Source organism: Hylobates moloch, unplaced genomic scaffold, assembly GCF_009828535.3.
Source record: "Hylobates moloch isolate HMO894 unplaced genomic scaffold, HMol_V3 SCAFFOLD_7, whole genome shotgun sequence".
In the NCBI taxonomy this organism is placed as follows: Eukaryota; Metazoa; Chordata; class Mammalia; order Primates; family Hylobatidae; genus Hylobates; species Hylobates moloch.
In genome coordinates this window covers 48045660-48066833 of record NW_026652282.1, presented here as the reverse complement: position 1 = coordinate 48066833, position 21174 = coordinate 48045660, and the positions used below count along the sequence as shown (strand labels likewise).

General features: G+C 50.7%; 1 protein-coding gene across 1 annotated transcript in view; it reads left to right on the top strand.

Moving 5' to 3' along the window:
• Nucleotides 1–704: 704 nt before the first annotated feature.
• Nucleotides 705–21174, top strand: part of FGD1 (FYVE, RhoGEF and PH domain containing 1) — a 50847-nt gene continuing 30377 nt past the window's right edge. The window contains exon 1 of the mRNA XM_032757005.2: nucleotides 705–728. Coding sequence (XP_032612896.2) covers nucleotides 705–728 — 24 coding nt within the window. The remainder of the gene's footprint in view (nucleotides 729–21174) is intronic.

Here is a 21174-nt window from a genome sequence, read left to right as displayed (position 1 = left end):
CGCAGTCCACGGGAGAGTCCCCGCCGAGCGTAGCCCTCCAACCCTCGCGCAACCGCAGCCGCATAGACAGCGCTCCCCAGCGGGCCCCCGGCCCCGCCGAGCCCACTCCCCGCGCGGGGCCGGGGCCGGGGCCGGCGATGCCTGGCACGGCAGCGGCGGTGGCCGCGGCTGCTGCTGCTACTGCCACCGCTGCCACGGCTGCTGGCCCGGGCCCGGGCTGGGGGCTTGAGTCTCCGCAGTGGGGCTGAGCCCGCAGCCCCGCCCCCCGATCCTGAGGCCGCTGCTCCGCCGGGCGCCGGGCCTCCTCCGCCCGCGCCTCCGCCCCAGGAGCTGGAGCCAAGCGGGGAGCTCGGGCCCCGCGCCCAGGCCCGGACCATGCATGGCCACCGAGCCCCGGGGGGCGCCGGGCCTTCGGAGCCCGAACACCCGGCCGCGAACCCGCCGGGCGCCGCTCCGCCGGCCTGTGCCGACTCGGACCCTGGAGCCTCGGAACCCGGACTGCTGGCGCGCAGGGGCTCAGGTTCGGCTCTTGGCGGCCCACTGGATCCCCAGTTTGTCGGACCCTCGGACACCAGCCTGGGCGCTGCTCCGGGCCACCGGGTCTTGCCCTGCGGTCCCAGTCCACAGCACCACCGGGCCCTGCGCTTCTCTTACCACCTGGAGGGCTCGCAGCCTCGGCCTGGTGAGTGAGTGACTGAGAGAGCATGGTAGCCCGGGCCACGGGCCTGGTACTGGGAGCGGGATCTTGTTCTCAAGCCCTCTAAGCCCCACCTCGGGACAGGCTCGCTTACCTCGGCCCTTTGGGTTCCCTCAACCCCCTCCCCCTCCCCACGTCCCTTGGCCTTGTGTCCAGTCCTTTCAACCTCTGTCCCCATCTCCTCTCTCTGTCCCTTGTGCCCCTCAACCTCTCCAACCCCCTTCTCGTCTGTCTGCTGAGGCTAATGGGAGAGGGAGCACTCGCGAGAAAAAGAGGGAGGATTGCAAGGCAGCAACGGATATTTGGTTGGGGAAACCAGGGTTTAGTTTGGAGAACAGAAGAAAAAAAGGAGCCTTCCATTTGCCAAGCGCCTACATTGTACCAGGCACTGGACTGGGTGCTTTACATGGATTTTCATTTCAGCTTCAGGAACCCTCATGAAGTAGATACCATTAGTCCCATTTTGTAGGGAAGGAAACTGAAGCTCAGAGAAGTTAAGCAACTTGCCCAAGGTCACACAGCTAGTATGGAGCCACGATTCAAACCAGATCTATTTGTGTCCAAAGTCTGTGGTCTTTCTGCTTCCCCAAACTGAGGCTGGAGACCATGAAAGTAATGCCAAGCCTTCTGCTTATGTGATTTTCTCCTGTACTATTCAGCAGCCCTGGAGTATGAGCGGAAAAAAAAAAAAAGAAAGATGGTGGATTGATCCAAGGTTGGGATTTTGCCAGGTGTGTGTGGCGGGAGAACAAGGGAAGGAAGGAGTAGAAGGTGGGCCTTGGGAGTCAGGCTAGAGGAGAAGGCTGGAGGGGCTGATAGGTAGGGAGACAGCAGAAAAGCCAACAGAGGCAGAAGCCAGTTGTAGCAGTAGCTGGAGAGCTGCAGGGCAACGAGGTTGGTTGTGATGTGAAATCAGGATGGCTTCTTGGATTCGAAAAGGTGGAGCAGCTCTAAGTCGGGCTGAGGCCACAGACTACTGCCTTTGTGCTACACAGACCTGAGTGTCTGAGGAGCGCAGCAGGACCTTCCCCATCTGGGGACATTCTCATATGGGCCTGAGCCCAGGAGCCACAGAAGAAGAGCAGCGCACATCTGCCCTGCCTTCCACTGGGACTGAAGGAGTTGTTAAGCCCTTGGGGGCTCCCGGGTTCACACCTCAGGCTCCACAGATCTCTGGGACCATGGCCTTGCACCAGGTAGCAGTAGTGAAGTATAAAGCATGGGCAGGATGTGCCTTTTGCTGCCGTCATGACCTTGGGCTAGTCATGGAACCTCTGGGAGATTTCAGGGGGCTCCCTCAGTGTGGGCTGAAGATATCCAGCTGGCAACAGGCCCTTAACACCCTGGCCTGCATGTTACTTCTGCTGGCTTTCCAAACTCCCCTTGACACTGTGTAAAGCCAGTTCCTTTTTGCAGATGCCAAAACAGGCCACAGGCACTCCCACCCCAGGACTTTTGCATTGGCTTTTCCTTCTGGCTGGAAGCTCTTCCCCTAGCCCTCCACCTGGCTTGCTCCTCGTCTTGCATATCTCAGGTCAAATGTCACCTCTTCCAAGAGACCATCCCTAACCACTTTACGTAGGGCCACTTGTGAGTCTCCATCAGAGACTGTGACTGTGCTTCCATCCTTGCACTTAGTACAATCTGAAATTATCTTATTGTATGTGTCTACTCGCTTATTGCCTATCTTCCTTCACTAGAATGTGAGCTCCATGGGGGCAAGGCGATTATATCTCTTTTGCTCACTGTTGTATCCCCAGCAACTAACGCAGTGCCTAACACAGAGTAGGTGTTCAAGAAATCCTCATTAAATAAATGCCTAAACAGATACTAAAGAAGCACATAGTAGGCCCTCAGTAACTATTGCCTAAAAGAAGGACACCAAATTCCTTCCCTCTGGATACTCTTGATCTGAAAGTCAGTAGCTGGGCAATGTCTAGACCCCCAGTCTCTGGCCTCTGTGATCAATACATGGTGATGATTCTGAGTATGCCTTCCCAATCCACCAATTCATTCAAATTACAAATCATAATACCCTTCCTAAGCCACTCTCCTCCTCCCCAAAAAAGCAACACAGAGTTCCCAGGATCCTTTTCCCCAACGAAGTCCCTGCCTCTGTAATTGCATAGTGGGTGTCTTTTTTTTCTTTTTCTTTTTCTTTTTGATTCAAGATGGGGATTAGGAATAAGACAAGTGTCAGAGAAGGACCTGACCTCCTATTCTAACTAATTCACTTTGTGACCCTGGGTGAGTGACTTCCCTTCTCTGAACCTCAGTTTCTTCATCTAGAGAATACAATGAGGAGTCTATGAGTTAATGGTTGTAAAGCCTGCAGCATGGTATAAATCCTCAGCAACCAGGAGTTTAAAAAAATAAAATTAAGTTAAAAAATAAGAGAAAAACCTTCTGAAGAAGAGGCGGAGGAATTACTCAGGCCCTGACTAGGCGGGTGCCGGGCCATGTGATTCACTGCAGCATGGGTTGTGAGAGGCCGCCTCCCCCACTGCCCAGCCGGCCCAGGGGTAGGCACAAGTGACTTGGCTTCTCTCTCCACGGGACTAGCCTATAATTGGCCCTAAGAGGGCAGGGTTAGTGGTTGTAGGGTGTGTGTGTGTAAGGGAGAGACAGAGAAGGTTTCCTGAGCTTCAATTAAAGGGCTGAAACATGCTGGTCCACGTTAAGATTTCCCTGTGCCTGCTGACTTCCTCCCTAACGCTGCTGAGACCTTTATTGAATCACCATCTTTAGGGCTCAGTGCCTGGGGGTGGGGGGAGGCTTTTAAAAATAATAATTGTATCTTAGCCATGTGAACAGCCTTGAATTGCTTCAAAGTGCTTTCTCTTTTAGTGATCCTGTCTGCCTCTTGGTGGGGAAAGGGACAGTTGTTATTATGCCCATTTTCCAGGTTGATTAAACCGAAGTCCTCATTGGATCACTGGGAAAACCCAGTGAAATGCCAGAGAAGGGTGTGAGAGAGTAAGAAAGCAGTTTGCTTGCAGGAGTTTGCAGAGATGGCTGCTCTATTCCTCAGGGTTGAGGCCTAGAATGTCCTTCCAGATGCGGGGATTGTGGGGATATTGGTGTCTGACCCTAGCTAAGTCAAAGGAGTTGCACCTGATGTTAGAGCCGTTTTGCGGGTAATGGGGGAAACTGAGCCAGTTGAGGGGGGCAAGAGGAGGGGCTGACTCTTTCTCATTTGGATTCTGAGGTATCTTCAGAGTCTCCAAGAGTAAAAATTGGAGCTAGAAAAGACCCTAGATACTGTCTCGTTCTGGGTTTCCCAAACTGAGTGAGCATCAGAATCTCTTGTTGACCTTAAAAAGAAATGTGATTCCACACTCCACCTCAGAGTGCCAGAATCTTGGGGTTGACAACCAAGGAACCCATTTTCAAAAGCTCCTTAGGTGATTGTGATGCACAGCCTAGAGTGGGAACCGCTAGTTAAGTCCGTTTTCCAGATGGGGCAGTGAGGGAGGCTCAGAGAGGTAGTGATTTTTTTTAGCCATGGTCCTACAGTGAGTCAGCATCATTAGGGCCAGGAGAATACATCGGCCTCCCCATCTAAGGCCCTTTCCCCAGAGCCCCATGTGGGCTTCTGTCAATTCACTCCCAACCGCAAATGGAGGCACGGGATTAAACACAAAGGGAGAGGCAACCTCCCACCCTCATACACACAAACACTGGCTGCCTCAGTTTACCCTTATTCTCAGCTCTCGTGAATGGCTGCCATTTGGCAGTTCAAATTGGAAGGCAGTTGCCATTCTGGGACTCTAGGCAGAGGAAACCCTGGCATCATCAGTGCCCAGTGCAGGGTCTGGCCCTAAGGAAGGGCTCTAGAGGGGTGTCAATAAAGGGTTGTAGAGCTAGAGAAGAACATGGAGGACAATTCAGGTAAGAGGTTCAGTGGGAGCAAAGGCAGCGAGACACAGGGCACTGGGGAATAGGGCTGGTATTGGGAGGAGTGGAGTGACAAGGCTGACAAGGAACTTTCTTCTGAGGGTGAAGAGAAACCATCGAAGGGTTTATTAACGAGAATGACATGCTCAGATGGGGATGTTTGGAAACTCTCCCTAGCTGCATGGGGAGAATGGATGGAAGGGGTGCAAGAGTGGAAGCAGGGAGACAGGCAAGTGAGTGTTGCAGTTTTCCCAGAGAGAGGTGATAGCTTGGGTTAGGAGTGATGGCCTTGGTAGTAGCTTGGATGTAGAGGCTGAGACAGAAGGCAAAGTCCAGATTGCTCCATGTTGTTTTCTGAAACCAACTACAGTGACCTGGTGGATGTTGGTGGGGCCATCTATATACAAGAGAGGGAGGAGGTTTGAGGGAAGATAGTGAATCACATTTGAGACAAGTTGAATTCGAAATGCCTGGGGGTACATGCAGGTGAAGATGGCCAGCAGGCATTTGTGGGTTTGGTTCATTTTTGTTTTTTACTACCCAGGATGATCACTTTTAATATTTTGGTCTGTTTTCTGCTAGATCTTTTTTTACATATTGATATATATTTTACATAATTGAAATCATACTATATGTTCAACTTTATGTCATGCTTTTCCATTTAATGTATGTATTTTTCCAACATCATTAAAAACTCTTCATGAACATTTTTTTTTGAACAACATTTTAATGACTGCATAATAATATGCCGTTGTATGGATTTACCATAATCTTTTTTTTAAAACTTTTATTTTAGGTTCGGGGGTATATGTGCAAGTTTGTTATATGGGTAAACTGCATGTCAGGGGGATTTGGTATACAGATTATTTCACCACCCACGTAATAAGCATAGTACCCGATAGGTAGTTTTTTGATCCTTACCCTCCTCCCTCCCTCCACCCTCAAATAGGCCCCGGTGTCTGCTTTTTGTTTCTTTGTGTCCATATGTACTCAATGTTTAGCTCCCATTTATAAGTGAGAACATGCAGTATTTGGTTTTCTGTTCCTGCCTTAGTTTGCTAAGGATAATGGCCTCTAGCTCCATCCATGTTTCTGCAAAGGACATGATCTCATTCTTTTTTATGGCTGCATAGTATTCCATGGTGTATACATAACACATTTTCTTTGTCCAGTCTACTGTTGATGGGCATTTGCATTAACTCCCTGTCTTTGATATTGTGAATAGCACTGTGATGAACATACATGTGCATGTGTCTTTATGGCAGAACGATTTATACTCCTTTGAGTATATCTCCAATAATGAGATTACTGAGTTGAATGGTAATTCTGCTTGAGTTATTTGAAAAATTACCAAACTGCTTTCCACAATGGCTGAACTAATTTATATTCCCACCAGTAGTGTATAAGCATTTCCTTTTCTCTGCAACCTGGCGTGTTATTTTTTGACTTTTTAGTAATAGCCATTCCGACTGGTGTGAAATGGTATCTCATTGTGGTTTTGATTTGCATTTCTCTAATGATTAGTGATGTTGAGCATTTTATCTTTTTTTTTTTCTCTGTCACCCAGGCTGGAGTGCAGTGGCTCTATCTCAGCTCACTGCAACCTCCACCTCCCAGGTTGAAGCAATTCTCCCACCTCAGCCTCCCAAGTAGCTGAGATTACAGATGCTTGGCACCACACCCAGCTGATTTTTGTATTTTTAGTAGAGACGGGGTTTCGCCATGTTGGCCAGGCTGGTCTCGAACTCCAGACCTCAGGTGATCCAACCGCCTCGGCCTCCCAAAGTGCTAGGATTATAGGCATGAGCCACCACTCCTGGCTGATGTTGAGCATTTTTTTCATATGCTTATTGGCCACATGTATGTCTTCTTTTGAAAAGTGTCTGTTCAAGTCCTTTGCCCCCTTTTTAATGGGATTGTTTATTGCTTGTTGATTTAAGTTCCTTATAGATTCTGGATATTGGACCTTTGTCAGATGCATAATTTGCAAATATTTTCTCCCATTCTGTAGGTTGTTTACTCTGTTGATAGTTTCTTTTGCTGTGCAGAAGTTCTTTCATTTAATTAGGTCCCATTTGTCAATTTTTGTTTTTGTTGCAATTGCTTTTAGTGCCTTCATTATGAAGTCTTTGCCAGGTCCTATGTCCAAAATGGTATTTCCTAGGTTGTCTTCCAGGGTTTTTATAGTTTTAGGTTTTACATGTAAGTCTTTAATCCATCTTGAGTTGATTTTAGTATATGGTGTAAGGAAGGGGTGCAGTTTCAGTCTTCTACATGTGGCTAGCCAGTTATCTCAGCACCATTTATTGACTAGGGAGTCCTTTCCCCATTGCTTCTTTTGTCAACTCTGTCAGAGGTTAGATGGTTGTAGGTGTGCTGCCTTATTTCTGGGCTCTCTATTCTGTTCCATTGGTCTGTGTATCTGTTTTTGTCCAGTACCATGCTGTTTTGGTTACTGTAGCCTTGTAAGTATAGTTTAAAGTCGGTAGTGTGATGCCTCTGGTTTTATTTTTTGTTGTTGTTGTTGTTTTGTTGTTGTTGTTGAGACGGAGTCTCGCTCTGTCGCCCAGGCTGGAGTGCAGTGGCGCGATCTCGGCTCACTGCAAGCTCCGCCTCCCGGGTTCAAGCAATTCTCCTGCCTCAGTCTCCCGAGTAGCTGGGACTACAGGCGCCCGCCACCACGCCCGGCTAATTTTTTGTATTTTAGTAGAGACGGGGTTTCACCGTGTTAGCCAGGGTGGTCTCGATCTCCTGACCTCATGATCCACCCACCTCGGCCTCCCAAAGTGCTGGGATTACAGGCATGAGCCACTGCACCCGGCTTTTTTTTTTTTTTTTTTTTTTTTGTGACTGAGTCTCGCTGTGTAGCCCAGGCTGAAGTACAGTGGCATGATCTTGGCTCACTGCAACCTCCTCCTTCCGGGTCCCGGTTCAAGCAATTCTCCTGCCTCAGCCTCTGATTACAGGCACATGCCACTGTTCCCAGCTAATTTTTGTATTTTTAGTAGAGACGGGATTTCGCCACATTGGCCAGGCTGGTCTTGAACTCCTGACCTAATGTGCTGCACCCGCCTCGGCCTCCCAAAGTGCTGGGATTATAAGCTTGAGCCACCATGCCCAGCTGGCTTTGTTCTTTTTACTTAGGATTGCCTTGGCTATTTGGACACTTTTGGTTCTATATTAATTTTTAAATAGTTTTTTAAAATTCTGTGAAGAATGTCATTGGTAGTTTGATAGGAATAGCATTGAATCTGTAAATTGCTTTGGGCAGTATGGCCATTTGAACAATATTGAGTCTTCCTATCCATGAGCATGGAATGTTTTCCCATTTGTTTGTGTCATCTCGCAAGCAGGCATTTGGACATAAGATTGGAAAGCTCAGGAAAGAGGCCTGGGCCAGTGATGTTTGGGAGTTTTCACCACCAGCACATACCATGTATAGATCTGGAACCCAGTCCCATCCTTGAAGACAGACAGTAAGGTTGGCAGGGTCACACTCCGATGACTTATTCAGTACCTGCTGGAACTTTGCCATAGAAATGCCTTTTTTCAGGGGAAAGCAGTTTTTAAAGTATATTTTCATGAAGCTGAGACCCGGCCATTTTTAAAGCATATTTGAGGGCTGGGCACGATGGCTCACACCTGTAATCTCAGCTGCTCGGGAGGCTGAGGCACAAGAATCACTTGACCCCGGGAGGCAGAGGTTGCAGTGAGCCGAGATCGCACCACTGTGCTCCAGCCTGGATGACAGAGCGAGACTGTGGTTTTTTTGTTGTTGTTTTCTTTGTTTTTGTTTTTTGACGGAGTCTTGCTCTGTCACCCAGGCTGGAGTACAGTGGCAATCTCGGCTCACTGCAACCTCCACCGGCCGGGTCCCTGTTCAAGCAATTCTCCTGCCTCAGTCTTCCCAGTAGCTGGGATTACAGGCGCACGCCACCATGCCCAGCTAATTTTTGTATTTTTAGTAGAGACAGGGTTTCACCATGTTGGCCAAGCTGGTGTTGAACTCCTGACCTTGTGATCCTCCTGCCTTGGCCTCCCAAAGTGCTGAGATTACAGGCATGAGTCAACGTGCCGGGCCAAGACTGTGTCTTAAAAAATAAAATCAACTGGGCACGGTGGCTCACGCCAGTAATCCTAGCACTTTGGGAGGCCAAGGCAGGTGGATCACTTGAGGCCAGGAGTTTGAAACTAGCCTGGCCAACATGGCGTAATGTTGTCTCTACTAAAAATACAGAAATCAGCCAGGCGCATGGCACTTTGGGAGGCCAAGGTAGGTGGATCACAAGGTCAAGAGATCGAGACCATCCTGGCCAACATGGTGAAACCTTGTCTCTACTAAAAATACAAAATTAGCTGGGCGTGGTGGTGCGTGCCTGTAGTCCCAGCTACTCGGGAGGCTGAGGCAGGAGAATCACTTGAACCCGGGAGGCAGAGGTTGCCGTGAGCCAAGATCGTGCCACTGCACTCCAGTCTGGTGACAGAGCAAGACTCCATCTCAAAGAAAAACAGATAATCCAGGTATGGTGGCACACGCCTGTAATCCCAGCTACTCAGGAGGCTGAGGCAGAAGAATTGCTTGAACCCAGGAGGCAGAGGTTATCACGAGGTCAAGAGATTGAGACCATCCTGGCCAACATGGTGAAACCCCGTCTCTACTAAAAATACAAAAATTAGCCAGGCGTGGTGGTGCACGCCTGTAGTCCCAGCTACTCAGGAGACTGAGGCAGGAGAATTGCTTGAACCCGGGAGGTGGAAGTTGCAGTGAGCTGAGATCTTGCCACTGCACTCCAGTCTGGCAACAGAGCGAGACTCCGTCTCAAAAAAAAAAAAAAGCATATTTGAAGCCAGGCATGGTGCCTCACACCTGTAATCCCAGCACTTTCGGAGGCTGATGGGGGAGGATTGCTTAAGGGCAGGAGTTCATGACCAGCCTGGGCTACATAGTGAGACCCTGTCTCTACAAAAAATATTTTTAAATTAGCAGGGCATGGTGGTGTATGCCTGTAGTCACAGCTACTTGAGAGGCTGAGGTGGAAGGATCACTTGTGCCCAGGAGTTCGAGGCTGCAGTGAAGTATGATTGTGCCACTGCACTTCAGCCTGGGTGACAAAGTGAGACTCTGTCTCAAAAAATAACAAATAAATAAACATATTTGCATGAAGCTGAGACCCATTTCACGTACACCTAGGGTAGCTGGCTATTGCAAAGTATTGAGGGAGGAGTACTTCTGAAAAGCAAATCAAACATTGGTAAAGTAAATTTGTGTGGTTCCCTCAGTGTTCTCTCTGTTGAGGGCATCCTGAGAGGCCGGTGAGGGGGTTTGCTTATGGAAAGGAGAAGAGAGGGCTTGGGACAGGAGGAGGCAGTGGGGTCTGCTGGGGAGTTTTGCAGAGCAGTAGTTTGAGATTCCAGGGGAGAGTCTGGGGAAAGAACCAGATTTGGTTCCTAGTCCACTAGGGCCTTCCAAACAAACACAACAAAATGTAAAGACTCTGGGTAGCTGGGAAAAGGACTTCCCCAGACAAGACTAAAAGAATAGAAGCTTCCAAATTGCAGATGGTTGGCAGTCTGCTCTTGGCCCTTTCAGGCCCCTCTGTCCCTGGGGGAGGGCCCAGATGGGGCTGCCTGCTTCCTCAAGGGAGAGTAGAGTGGCAGCTAACAATGCCCCAGACAAACCCAAGCCATGGCTTTCTGGGGGCCAGTTAGCTAAATGCCTTAGGCAGATGTGGAGCTGGCCAGACGCTGGCTGGGTGGGGCTAGGACCTGTCTGGAATGAGGGCAGGAAATGCAGTCTGCCATTGGCTAGCACCACAGAGTTCAGTTCCCTCATCTGGAGAGAGCAAACATCTTTGGAGCAATGAGTCCAGCCTCTCTGGGCTCTGGTGCCCAGTTCCTTGGACCTGGAAGGTGTGACACCTCCAAACGGTGTCTGAAAACACACACAGCTCCTGAGACAAGGCTGCAGGGCAGTAGCCGAGGGAGCCTCAGCACTCCTGGCTCTGCTATTGGTTCACTGTTCCTCCAGGCCTCCCTTCCCCTCTCAGGGTCTTAGTTTCCCTATTTGTAGTATCACAGACCTGGTCATTGTGGCATCAATAAATAATACTTGGTGAGCAAATAGGGGACAGGGGAAGGGAGAGCGAAAGAGGGGAGCAAAGGGGGCATTTCTTTATTTAACATGTACCTGTTGAGTGCCTACTATGTGCTAGGCCCTGTGCTTAGGTGCCAGGTAGGCAACAAGACAGTCACTATCCCTGTCCTCGTGGAGCTGATATCTAGCAGGAAAGACACACTACAAGCAATTCCAAGCGCAGATGCTGCAAGAACACATGAGGGTGGGGGGAGTGGGTGGACAGGGCAAAGAAGATATTTGAGTTGAGACCTGAAGGATAAATAGGAGTCCAGAGGTAGGGAGAAGCAGACTAGCAGCTCGGGTCATGGGAACAACATGTCCCAAAGCCCTAGGCAGAAGAGAGCACTTTCGAGGAACAGACAAACGGCCATTGTAGCTGGATCATGGGGCGGGGAAATGTTCCTGAGCTAGCCCTTCCTTGTCGCTGTGCTCAGGAGTTTCACCCCTGAAGGCAAAGGGAGCCCTTCACAAGGCTGAAGGGATTGCAGGGGACTGTGTTTTCCAAAAGCTGGCAGTGGTGTAGAGAATGCCTCGTAGAGGCCCAGAAGATGGGAGGGAAACCAGTTAGGGGGCTGGAGGGGGAATGAAGCATAGGGATTCTAAAGCAACTGACCACGGTGCATCTAAAGGACTTGGGGCCTGGCTGGACATGTGGGTTGAGGGAGAGGAAGAAACCTAGAACTTGGGCAGCTGGGCGGATGGAGTTGTCCTTCCTGCGATGGGGAAGGCAGGAGGAGAAGCAGACCGGGGCTGGGGTAGGAGTGTCGATCAGGATGTGCTGAGGCTGAGGAGCCTGAAGACAGGACATCTAGGTGACAGCACCCAGTTGGCATCAGATATGCCTATCTGGGTCCCAGAGTAAGGGCAGGTGGGTGAGGGGCACAGGTATGTAGCTGAGACTAAGAGGGAAGAGCCCTCCTTGGCGCTTCCCCATGGCCCCTGCAGGGAAAGGGTTAAATCGCGGAGGGAAGGCGCCTGTGGAAAGCGGGAAAGGCGGGACTGGCAGGGCTGGCCTCTGGGAGCTGCAGCTGGCATAGAAGCCCTTCCTGCTAGGCCTGGGCTGCCACCGCCCGCACCACTGCCTTTGCCTTTGCCTTCGCCTTCGCCTTCGCCTTTGCCTTCCCTGCTCCCCCTCCAGCTCCTTCCCTGCTCCCCTAGGCTGGGGGGCCCCCCTACCTAATGCATTCCAGGTGTAGACACAGCCCCTCCCCCACCGCGCGGGTATGGGAGGGGCAGGGAAGGCTGGGGTCACTTTCACCGCATCTCTTAGGGAGCATCTCCCAGGCTTGCTGACTGCTTCTCTCTCTGGAGAATTCCCTCAGGGATCTGTGTTTGGGCCTCCCTGACTCTGGCAGGGGCTGGGAGCAGAGAGAGCCCCCGAGACCCAGGTCTGCCACTTTCTAAAGTGTCATGTGACCTTGGGCAAGTCACCTCACCCCTCTGAGCCTCGGTTTTCTCATCTGGAAAATGGGGTTGTCATTCCCACCTTCTAGGGATGTTGTAAGGATTCAATGCCACAGATCCATCCCCAGCCCTTGGCATGGCACATTGTCACCATGTTCAACAGATGGCCCTGCCCTGCCCTTTTTGTCCCTGCCCCTCTGCCTGGGCCTGTATCCCTTGCTGACTGCCATGCCCTGTGTGGACCTGTCTCTGTCTCCCTTCTGACTTGTCCCTTCCTTTTGTCCATCTCCCTCTATGTCCATCTCTGGGTCTCTGTGGTTTTCCTGTCCTCTCCCTCCTTGTGTTTGTCCCAGTGTCTTTCTCTTATCATCTGTCTTTTCCCCTCATAATCCCTCTGTGTCTCCAACTCTCAGATTTGGCCAGGCCTCTGGTGAATGAGAAGGGAGATGGGTGGGTGTTGGGGTCCCTGGGGTTGAGGCAAGGGTCAGAGGGACCATCCCCCTAGCGGCTTTGCCTCACGGGAAGGGGAATCTCAGCCAGCGTGGCAGCCCCAGCATCTGGTAATTACTGTTCCCAGTGCTCCCAGCTGCAGCTCCACTCCCTTCCCTTCCTGTCCTCTGAAGTCCCCAGCTCCTCCCGGGGCGGGGGGAGGGAGTTGGGCGGGGGTGGAGCTACCGCCCCCTATCCTCTGGCCTCTAGTCCAGAGAAGCAGGGAGGAGGTGGCCAGGCCCTCACAGTAATCAAGCAACTGGAAGAGGGATGGGCTGCTTGTGCTCTTATGTGGCTGCTTGGTGTGTGTGTGTGTGTGTGTGTGTGTGTGTGTGTGTGTGTGTGTGTGTGTGCGCGTGCGCGCGCGCGCGCGCGCCTTCTTTGTCCCCGTGGATCTGTTTTGTGTGTGTGTCTTAATGTTCTTGTTTCTATATGGCCATCTGAGTGTTTGCATATAGATCCATGTGTGTCTCTGGGTCTGTATGTGTTACGTGCTCCTCTGTGCCTGGTTGTATGTCACCTTGGCACTAAGCATGTGGGAGTTTCTAGATGTTTCTGCGCGTGGGTCTCCTTAGATCTTGTGGACGTGTCTGTCTGTTTCTATACCTGTGTCTATTCCTGTGCCTGCGTCTGTCTCTGCATGCCCCCTATAGGTCTATGGTGGTGGTGTGGTGTAGGGAAGGGGGTGTCTGCTTGCTTGTATCTTTTGGCCTTTCCTGATCCTTCTTCCTGCTGTGGAGCCTTCTTGCAAACCCATGACATTACATGCTTCAAATATATGCTTCACCCATATCTCCCCACCCAATATCCACACTTTTGCCCACTCTTCTTCCCTTGTCTGCGGAACCATTCTCAGTCCATCTATACCTAAAAAAAACACACCCCATCCTGGATGGCGCAACTAAAAACCACCTCCTTTAGGAAGTCTTCTCTCCTCCCCCCTCCAAATGTGATTTCTTTCCCAACTCAGCAGTCACTGAAGATGTGCTCTGTGACTCTTGGGATCTGGTCCCAGCTCAACCACTTTTAGCTGTCCTCAGGCAAATTATTTTGCCTCTCTGTGCGTCAGTTTCCTCATCTGTAAAATGGGTAATAGCTCACCGGATCATTAGGAGGATGCCGTACGAGATAGCATCAACACAACACCTGGCCCAGAGTTGGTGTTCAGCAGTTGAATCCTCATATCTTATATCCTCTACTAAAAAGCGAACAGCTTGAGTTCCAGAGATTTCTGCATGTTCTTACAATCTCCTGCTCTCTCTTCTTTAGGCATCCTGCACAGGGCTGAAGGTAAACCGGGTCAGACAGAACAAAAGGCAGATTCCAATTCAGGGAACTTCTGACAAGTAATGCATGGGTCAGCTCCCTGAGCCTGCTCAGACACAGAGGAAACTGGGCCCTTCCGGGGAGTGGGAGATAGGACCTGAAAGGCTTCTAGTCAAGGGCAAGAGCATGTGAGATAGGGCAAGGCATAAACAGCAGGGGTAGAATGAGCCTTCAGGATCATCTAACTCAGATAGTGCAACATGATGGCCCACAAGTTGAATTTGACTCACAAGTTTCATTTGGCATGCCCACAGTTTTTAAAATTAAGGGATTTCACATGAAAAACCTGGATTTCCTGGCCAGGCACAGTGGCTGTAATCCCAGCACTTTGGGAGGCCGAGGCGGGTGAATCATCTGAGGTCAGGAGTTCAAGACCAGCCTGGCCAACGTGGTGAAACCTCATCTCTACTAAAAATACAAAAATTAGGCAGATGTAGTGGCGTGCACCTGTAATCCCAGCTACTCGGGAGGCTGAGACTGGAGAATCACTTGAACCCGGGAGACAGAGGTAGCACTGAGCTGAGATTGCGCCACTGCACTCCAGCCTGGGCGACAGAGTAAGACTCTGTCTAAAAAAAAAAAAAAAAAAGAAGAAGAAAAATCTGGATTTCTGGATTCCCTTGAAATATTGGAAGACCTGACAATACAGGGCCGTATTACTGCAAGGTGACACCTGGGTGGAGGGGAGAAGCTGCTGCTTCTCCTTCAGATTAGGCATGTGCTTTCCAGTTTAACCCAGTCCCCACCATTCCCTATGGCCTTAGACTGTCCCACTCTACAGAAAGTTCCCTACTTTATACTAGGGTCTGCACTTTACAGAAACATCCTTCTCTTTACAGAAGGGGCCTCACTTTACAAAAAGGAGTTCTCCTATTTAACAGTCTTCTGTTTTGTCATGATCCTTAGGAGTCCTTTGGTTACAAACAGGCCATCCGTTTTACAAAAGGGCCTTTAGAGAACTCTCCTCACTTTACAGCATGTCCCTCCACTTTGAAGAAGGCTCCTCTTTTTGGAAAAACTTCTTCCCTTTACAGAAGGGCCTTCTGTTTATCAAAGAGACCTCCATTTCACAGAAAGTGTCTCCATTTTGAAGGATGGAACGCTCTTCAGGAAACTCGAAAGAGTTAGGAAGCTCCTGACTTGCCAGAATGGCCCCCACTTCTTGAAAGTGTCTTCACGCTATAGAAAGTGCCTCCATTTTTCTGCAGAGTCCTTATGTTGAGAAGAATAGTCGACTTCAGGGAAGGAACCCCTGAGCTACCCACAGGGTTCCTGTAAACAGCTCCTTCTGCACATTTCACACTTGACCGAGCTTTGTGTTTGAACTTTCAGAGACAACATCTGCCAGGTCAGGCAGCCTGGGTGCAGTCTGGCCTTGAAGGCGGAGTGGGGCAGCTGGCCTGCAGCTCACATTCAAGGGGCAGGTGGGAAGAGGTGGGGCAGTTACGGCTTTTTTTTTTTTTTTTTTTTGTCAAGCGGAGGGATGCCCCTTCTCCTGACAGAATTGGCTTCCCAAAAGGCACTTTCCTTTCTGCTGTTCTTCACTCCCTCTGTTCCCTTTCCCCACCCCACCCCCAGGAATTCCAGCTGTCCCGGGAGCCTACCTCTCAGCCGGGAAAGGAAAAGATTTGAGGGCTGTGGGGAGAAGTTTGCTTGGGCTGTCAGGAGGCCTGCGTGCTAGGGGCCGGCTTCTGCTCACCCTAGGATCTCCCCGATTGGATTGCTCACAACAAGCAGAACACACGTTTTCTCCCCATTTTAGCATCTCTGCAGAGGTATCCTTCATAGCTGTGGGCCCCAAATGGGGAAATTGGGGCCCAGAGCTTTGAAGCCACTTGCCCCAGGACACCAGGGAGTTAATGGCCAAGGGCCAGCCTGGGGCCCTAATAGCTGTCTTGAGATTAAGCCAAGGCTACAGCTGGGAGAAGCCAGAGGGGCTGCTACTAGCTGGGGAGGGGGAAAACTTGGCAGCTGAAATTCCCAGGAAGGGGTGAGGGAGATGCAGGGTCCAGTTCCAGTGGGAATGGGCAAAAGGAGCCCTTGTCCTCAGACTCAGCTAGATGCTGGACTTTCTCTGCCAGTAAACCCAGAAGCCTGTGCTCAGGGCACCTGCCACGCAGGGGCATGCAGCAACCAGAAACAATTTTTGCAAGGATTTTCCTATTTCAATAATAATAAGTTGTTATGGGAAAATTCAAACCTCAGCTACACTTCTTGACACTTATTTTACAGTTTTTTTTTTTTTTGGTTGGTATTTTGAATTGAATTTGAATGGGGAGGACAGGGCACCATTGTCTTCACTGCCCTACCACCTCGCATAGGAATCCTGCCCTGATCTGTCCTGGTGAGTGGGGCTGGGTTCTGTGTCTCTCACTGGCTGAGTTTGCTTGTGTTTCTCAGTGTATACACAGTTTTGCGTTGGGTTGTAGCCTACAGCCCATGGGCTTTTGTATCTATGTGTGTAGTTTTGTGGCTTTGTGGATGTGTGATTCTGTTGGTTTTCAAGTTTAACCCATATCACTCTGTGTGTGTGTGGTGGGGTGGGGGTGGGTCACTGTGCTCTTTCCCTTCATTGTCCCATAGGCTCCCCCAAACCAAGGAACTGCTATTATTGTCCTTTTTTCCAGATAAAGAAACTGAGGCTCAGGTAGATGGGGAGACTTGCCCAGGGCCACACAGCTAGTAAAAGGTAGTGTTGGGATCTAAACTGAGGTCTGTGCAAGTCCTAAGCCAGCTGTTCCTAATACAGGTGCTGCAGCAGTTCAATCCATGCAGTCCAATCAGTGATCATGATGACACCACCCTTGTTGGGAATAGTCAAGTATCATGGTTTTTTAAATTAGTGACTTAAAAAAAAAAAAGACCAGATTCAAGGCCATCCCTGAAATAATGGCACTGTTGTGAGCATTCAGATGCCCATTGCAGAAAAAATTGGGTAGAGTCCCTAGCCTGCTTGAGGCTTAAGTGGACAAGAGTCTGGGGGAACTCTGGCTACCAGGTGCTATCCTGAAGGCCTGGCTCTGCCACATTCATTTGGAAGCTTTCCCTGACTAGGGTTGCCAGAATTAGCCTTCAAAAAGTATTTAATACAATTAGATTTGAATTTCAGATATACAATAAGTCATTTTTTTTTTTTAGACGGGGTGTCACTCTGTCGCCCAGGCTGGAGTGCAGTGGCAGGATCTCGGCTCACTGCAGCCTCCGCCTCCCGGGTTCAAGCCATTCTCCTGCCTCAGCCTCCTGAGTAGCTGGGATTACAGGCGCCTGCCACCATGCCCAGCTAATTTTTGTATTTTTAGTAGAGATGGGGTTTTGCCATGTTGGCCAGGCTGGTCTCGAACTCCTGACCTCGTGATCTACCCACCTCGGCCTCCTAAAGTGCTGGGATTACAGGCATGAGCCACTGCGCCCGGTCCAACAAGTCATTTTTTAAGTATAGCTTAAGAAATTTTTAGCATAAGTATTCATGAGACATATTATACTAAAACATTCCTTGTTTATCTAAAATTCAAATTTAACTGAGTGGCCGGGTGTGGTGGCTTATGCCTGTAATCACAGCACCTTGGGAGGCTGAGGTAGGTGGATCACCTGAGGTCAGGAGATCGAGTCCAGCCTGGCCAACATGGTGAAACCCCATCTCTACAAAAATACAAAAATTAGCTGGGCTTGGTGGCACGCACCTGTAATCTCAGCTATTCGGGAAGCTGAGGCAGGAGAATTGCTTGAACCCAGGAGTCGGAGGTTGCAGTGAGCCGAGATCGCACCATTGCACTCCAGCCTAGGTAACAGGAGTGAAACTCCGTCTCAAAAAAGAAAAAAAAAAATTTAACTGAGTGTCCTGTATTTTGTCTGGCCACCCTATCCATTCCCCTCCCCTGAGCTTCCCCAGTCCCCACAGGCTCACCCTCGTTGCCTTTCCTGAGTTAGAATCTTTTGTCTTTGAGATTGGGAGCTCCCTGAGGGTAAGGGTCAAGATTGCCCTTCTGGCCTGCTGAATGCCTGGGGGGGGCAGGGCTTTGAGAGTGGGGCAGGAAGGGTGCACACCCCACCCCCATCCCCACAGCAGAGCTGGCACAGTGCACTGGCACTCCTGGGGTGCCTAGGTGATAAGAGATGTCCGAGTGGCAGTGGTGGTTGTGTGTGTGCAGTTGTGCCGAGCACGGTGCACACAGACATGAGTAGCTCTGTGGTTCTCTCTCTGGGTCTTTGAGGGATATGCACAGTTGGTGTGTGGCTGGGTACATTTCCACACAGTGTTATCAGATTTGGTGGTGGCGGGGTGTGGTGGTACATACCTGTAGTCCCAGCTACTTGGGAGGCTGAGACAGGAGAATTGCTTGAGCCCAGGAATTCGAGACCAGCCTGGGCAACATAGTAAGGCCTCACCTCAAAAATAAAAAATAAGAAAGATTTGGTGGTGTGACCAAATGTGTGTGACGGGGGCTCTTTGGTGATCTCTGCTCTACTGGGCATTGGGGAATTGTAAATCCATTGATGGAAGGGGCAGTGCTGGTGGAGGATCTTGTCAGGTGTGGAGGTGTGCGTGTGGGTGTGATAATGTTGTGGATTATCAACCACAAGAAAAATGGGCTGGAATTGGGCACACTGGCTCATGCCTGTAATCTCAGCACTTTTGGAGGCAGAGGCAGGAGGATCTCTTGAAGCCAGGAGTTTGAGACCAGCCTGGGCAACAAAGAAGGACCCCATCTCTACAAAAAAAAATAAAAAATAGCCAGGCATGGTGGTGAGTACCTGTAGTCCCAGCTACTTGGGAGGCTGAGATGGGAGGATCACTTGAGCCCAGGAATTTGAGGTTACAGTGACCTGATCACACTACTGTACTTAACCCTAAGCAACAGAGCGATACCCTGTCTTAAAAAAAAAAAAAAGGGCCAGAGAAAATGAATCCAGGACCTTGCTGGGTAGGGACGGGATGGGGCAGTGGGAAGGGCTGTGGTTTCTAGGAAGGAGGAGGGGGGCCTACCCTGGGAGCTCCCCAAGGGCAGGGATGGGATTTTCTCATCCCCAAGCACAGGGTCTACTAGGTTCAAAAATATTCTGGAGACCAAACTCAGCCAAGGAAAGCCATAGAGTTCAGCATGGTCATGAGGGGCCACTGAGAGCTAGCTGAGAAGTTTCTTTTTTTGGTGTTTTTTTTTTTTTTTTTTTGAGACAGAGTTTCGCTCTTGTTGCCCAGGCTGGAGTGCAATGGTGCGATCTCAGCTTACCGCAACCTCCATCTCCTGGGTTCAAGCGATTCTCCTGCCTCAGCCTCCCGGTAGCTGGTATTAGAAGCATGCGCCACCACGCCCAGCTAATTTTGTACTTTTAGTGGAGATCGGGTTTCTCCACGTTGGTCAGGCTGGTCTCAAACTCCCAACCTCAGGTGATCCACCCACCTCAGCCTCCCAAAGTATTGGAATAAAGGCGTGAGCCACCGCACCCGGCCTAGCTGAGAAGTTTCTATCTTCCCATGGACAGTGGGGAGTTATAGAAGGTTCTTGTGCAAGTAAGTGGCATGATCTGAGCTGGACTGTAAGAAAGTTCATTCAGCCACCTGAAGGGAGCAAGACTTGGAGGAGCCAACGAGGCCACTGAGGGAAAATAGGAGACAGGGAAATGTAGGCAGAGAGACAAGGGAGAGGGAGTTCTGAAACGAGAGGGAGGGATCTTGAACCTTCCCCCGCTCAGTGAAACCTAGCCTGGTTCTTGGCCAGGCCTAGGCTCCTAAACTGGACCCTCCCTGTGGACAGGGTTGAGGGGTGTCCCTCTCACTAGCTACACTGCAGTTTGTAACTTTCTGAAGCCGTTGGGTCCACCCTGCCCCTCCTGGTTCCCCTCTTTTCCAGCTTCCCCTTGGAGAGCAGGGTTAATAAGAAAGAAATCCAGTCCATGACCAGCCTGCCCGAAAGTGTGCCATTCATTGATTTGCTCTGCGACCTTGGGCAAGGCCTCTCTCTCTGACTCCATCTCCTCACCAGAAACTGGGCTGACAATCTCTGTTCCTCTCACCTGGGACTCCAGGGAATCTTTGCATTTCATTCAGCCTCCTCTTCCTGCAGGGCTGCCTGCAAGGAGGCAGAGAGAATGGAAAGGCAGGCCTGTCTGTGGGCTCTCAGGTGAGATGGGTGAGGAGGGAGCAGTGGGTGGGCTAGGGCAGAGCCTTGGAAAGTGGCATGTATGGTCACTCCATCCCGAGGACCAGCACTGGAGCAGAAGGAGAGCAGCCTTATCCAGGGACCCTGCTGCTTTGCTACAGATAGGGTAGGGAAGGCTTGCCCAGAGAGGCCTGCCTGCTTTGAGGTGTGGAGACAGGTGGGCTCACCCAGGCCCAAGGAGGCAGACAAGGGGCACAAGGGACCCTGGCACCTATGTGTGTATATCTGAGAAGGGGGTCTCTGCATGGCAGGGTGCCTGGCTTTACTCACTGCATCTCTGGCCCTGTCAGCTCCTCTCTGTCTCTCTCCCTTGCTCTGGCCATGTGTCTCTCCAACCACGTCTCCGCCTGTGCCACCCTCCAGGTGATTCATCTTCCTCACCCCCACGCCCAGGGGGAGGGCAGGCAAGACCAGGCCAGGATGTGCTGAGCAGGGCAGGGTAAGCGGCACAGCTGAGTGGAGAGGAGCGCCTCCTCCATCCTGGCCAGGCCCTGCCAGCTTAGGTGGGGAAGGAAGTGAGGAACGACACCCAAAGCAAGGTACAGAGTTGGGGACGGGCGCTCGGCCTGGGGCCTGGGGCACCCTGTTCCCTCGGTGCTGGGAAAGGACCCTGATCTGAGTCCCCTGGGGTGGACGTGGCTGGGATGTAGCCAGGGGTGAGGTCAGGGGCCTAGGGAAGCTGCCGGAACCCTGTGGGTTGGGCTATTTCTTCCCTCCAGGACTGGGAGACCTAAAATTCCCTGTGACTCTTTCTGCCTGTGTGACCCTGGAAGGGAGGGTGCAGAGGTCTTTGTGTGTGTATGTTTTCACAGCAGAGTTTGCATGTGACATAGTGACTGTTTAGGAGGAGGCAAGTGTCCCACAAGTGTGTGTATTCCTGGGCCTATGGCTAAGACCCAGGGACACCGTGGATGTGTTTGTTAGATGAGTATGACATAGTAAATGACAGTTGTCCCTTGGTCTCCATGGGGAATTGGTTCCAGGACAGCCTGAAGATACCAAAGTCACCAACACTCAAGTCCCTTATATAAAATGGCATGTTATTTGCATATAAACTATGTGTATCT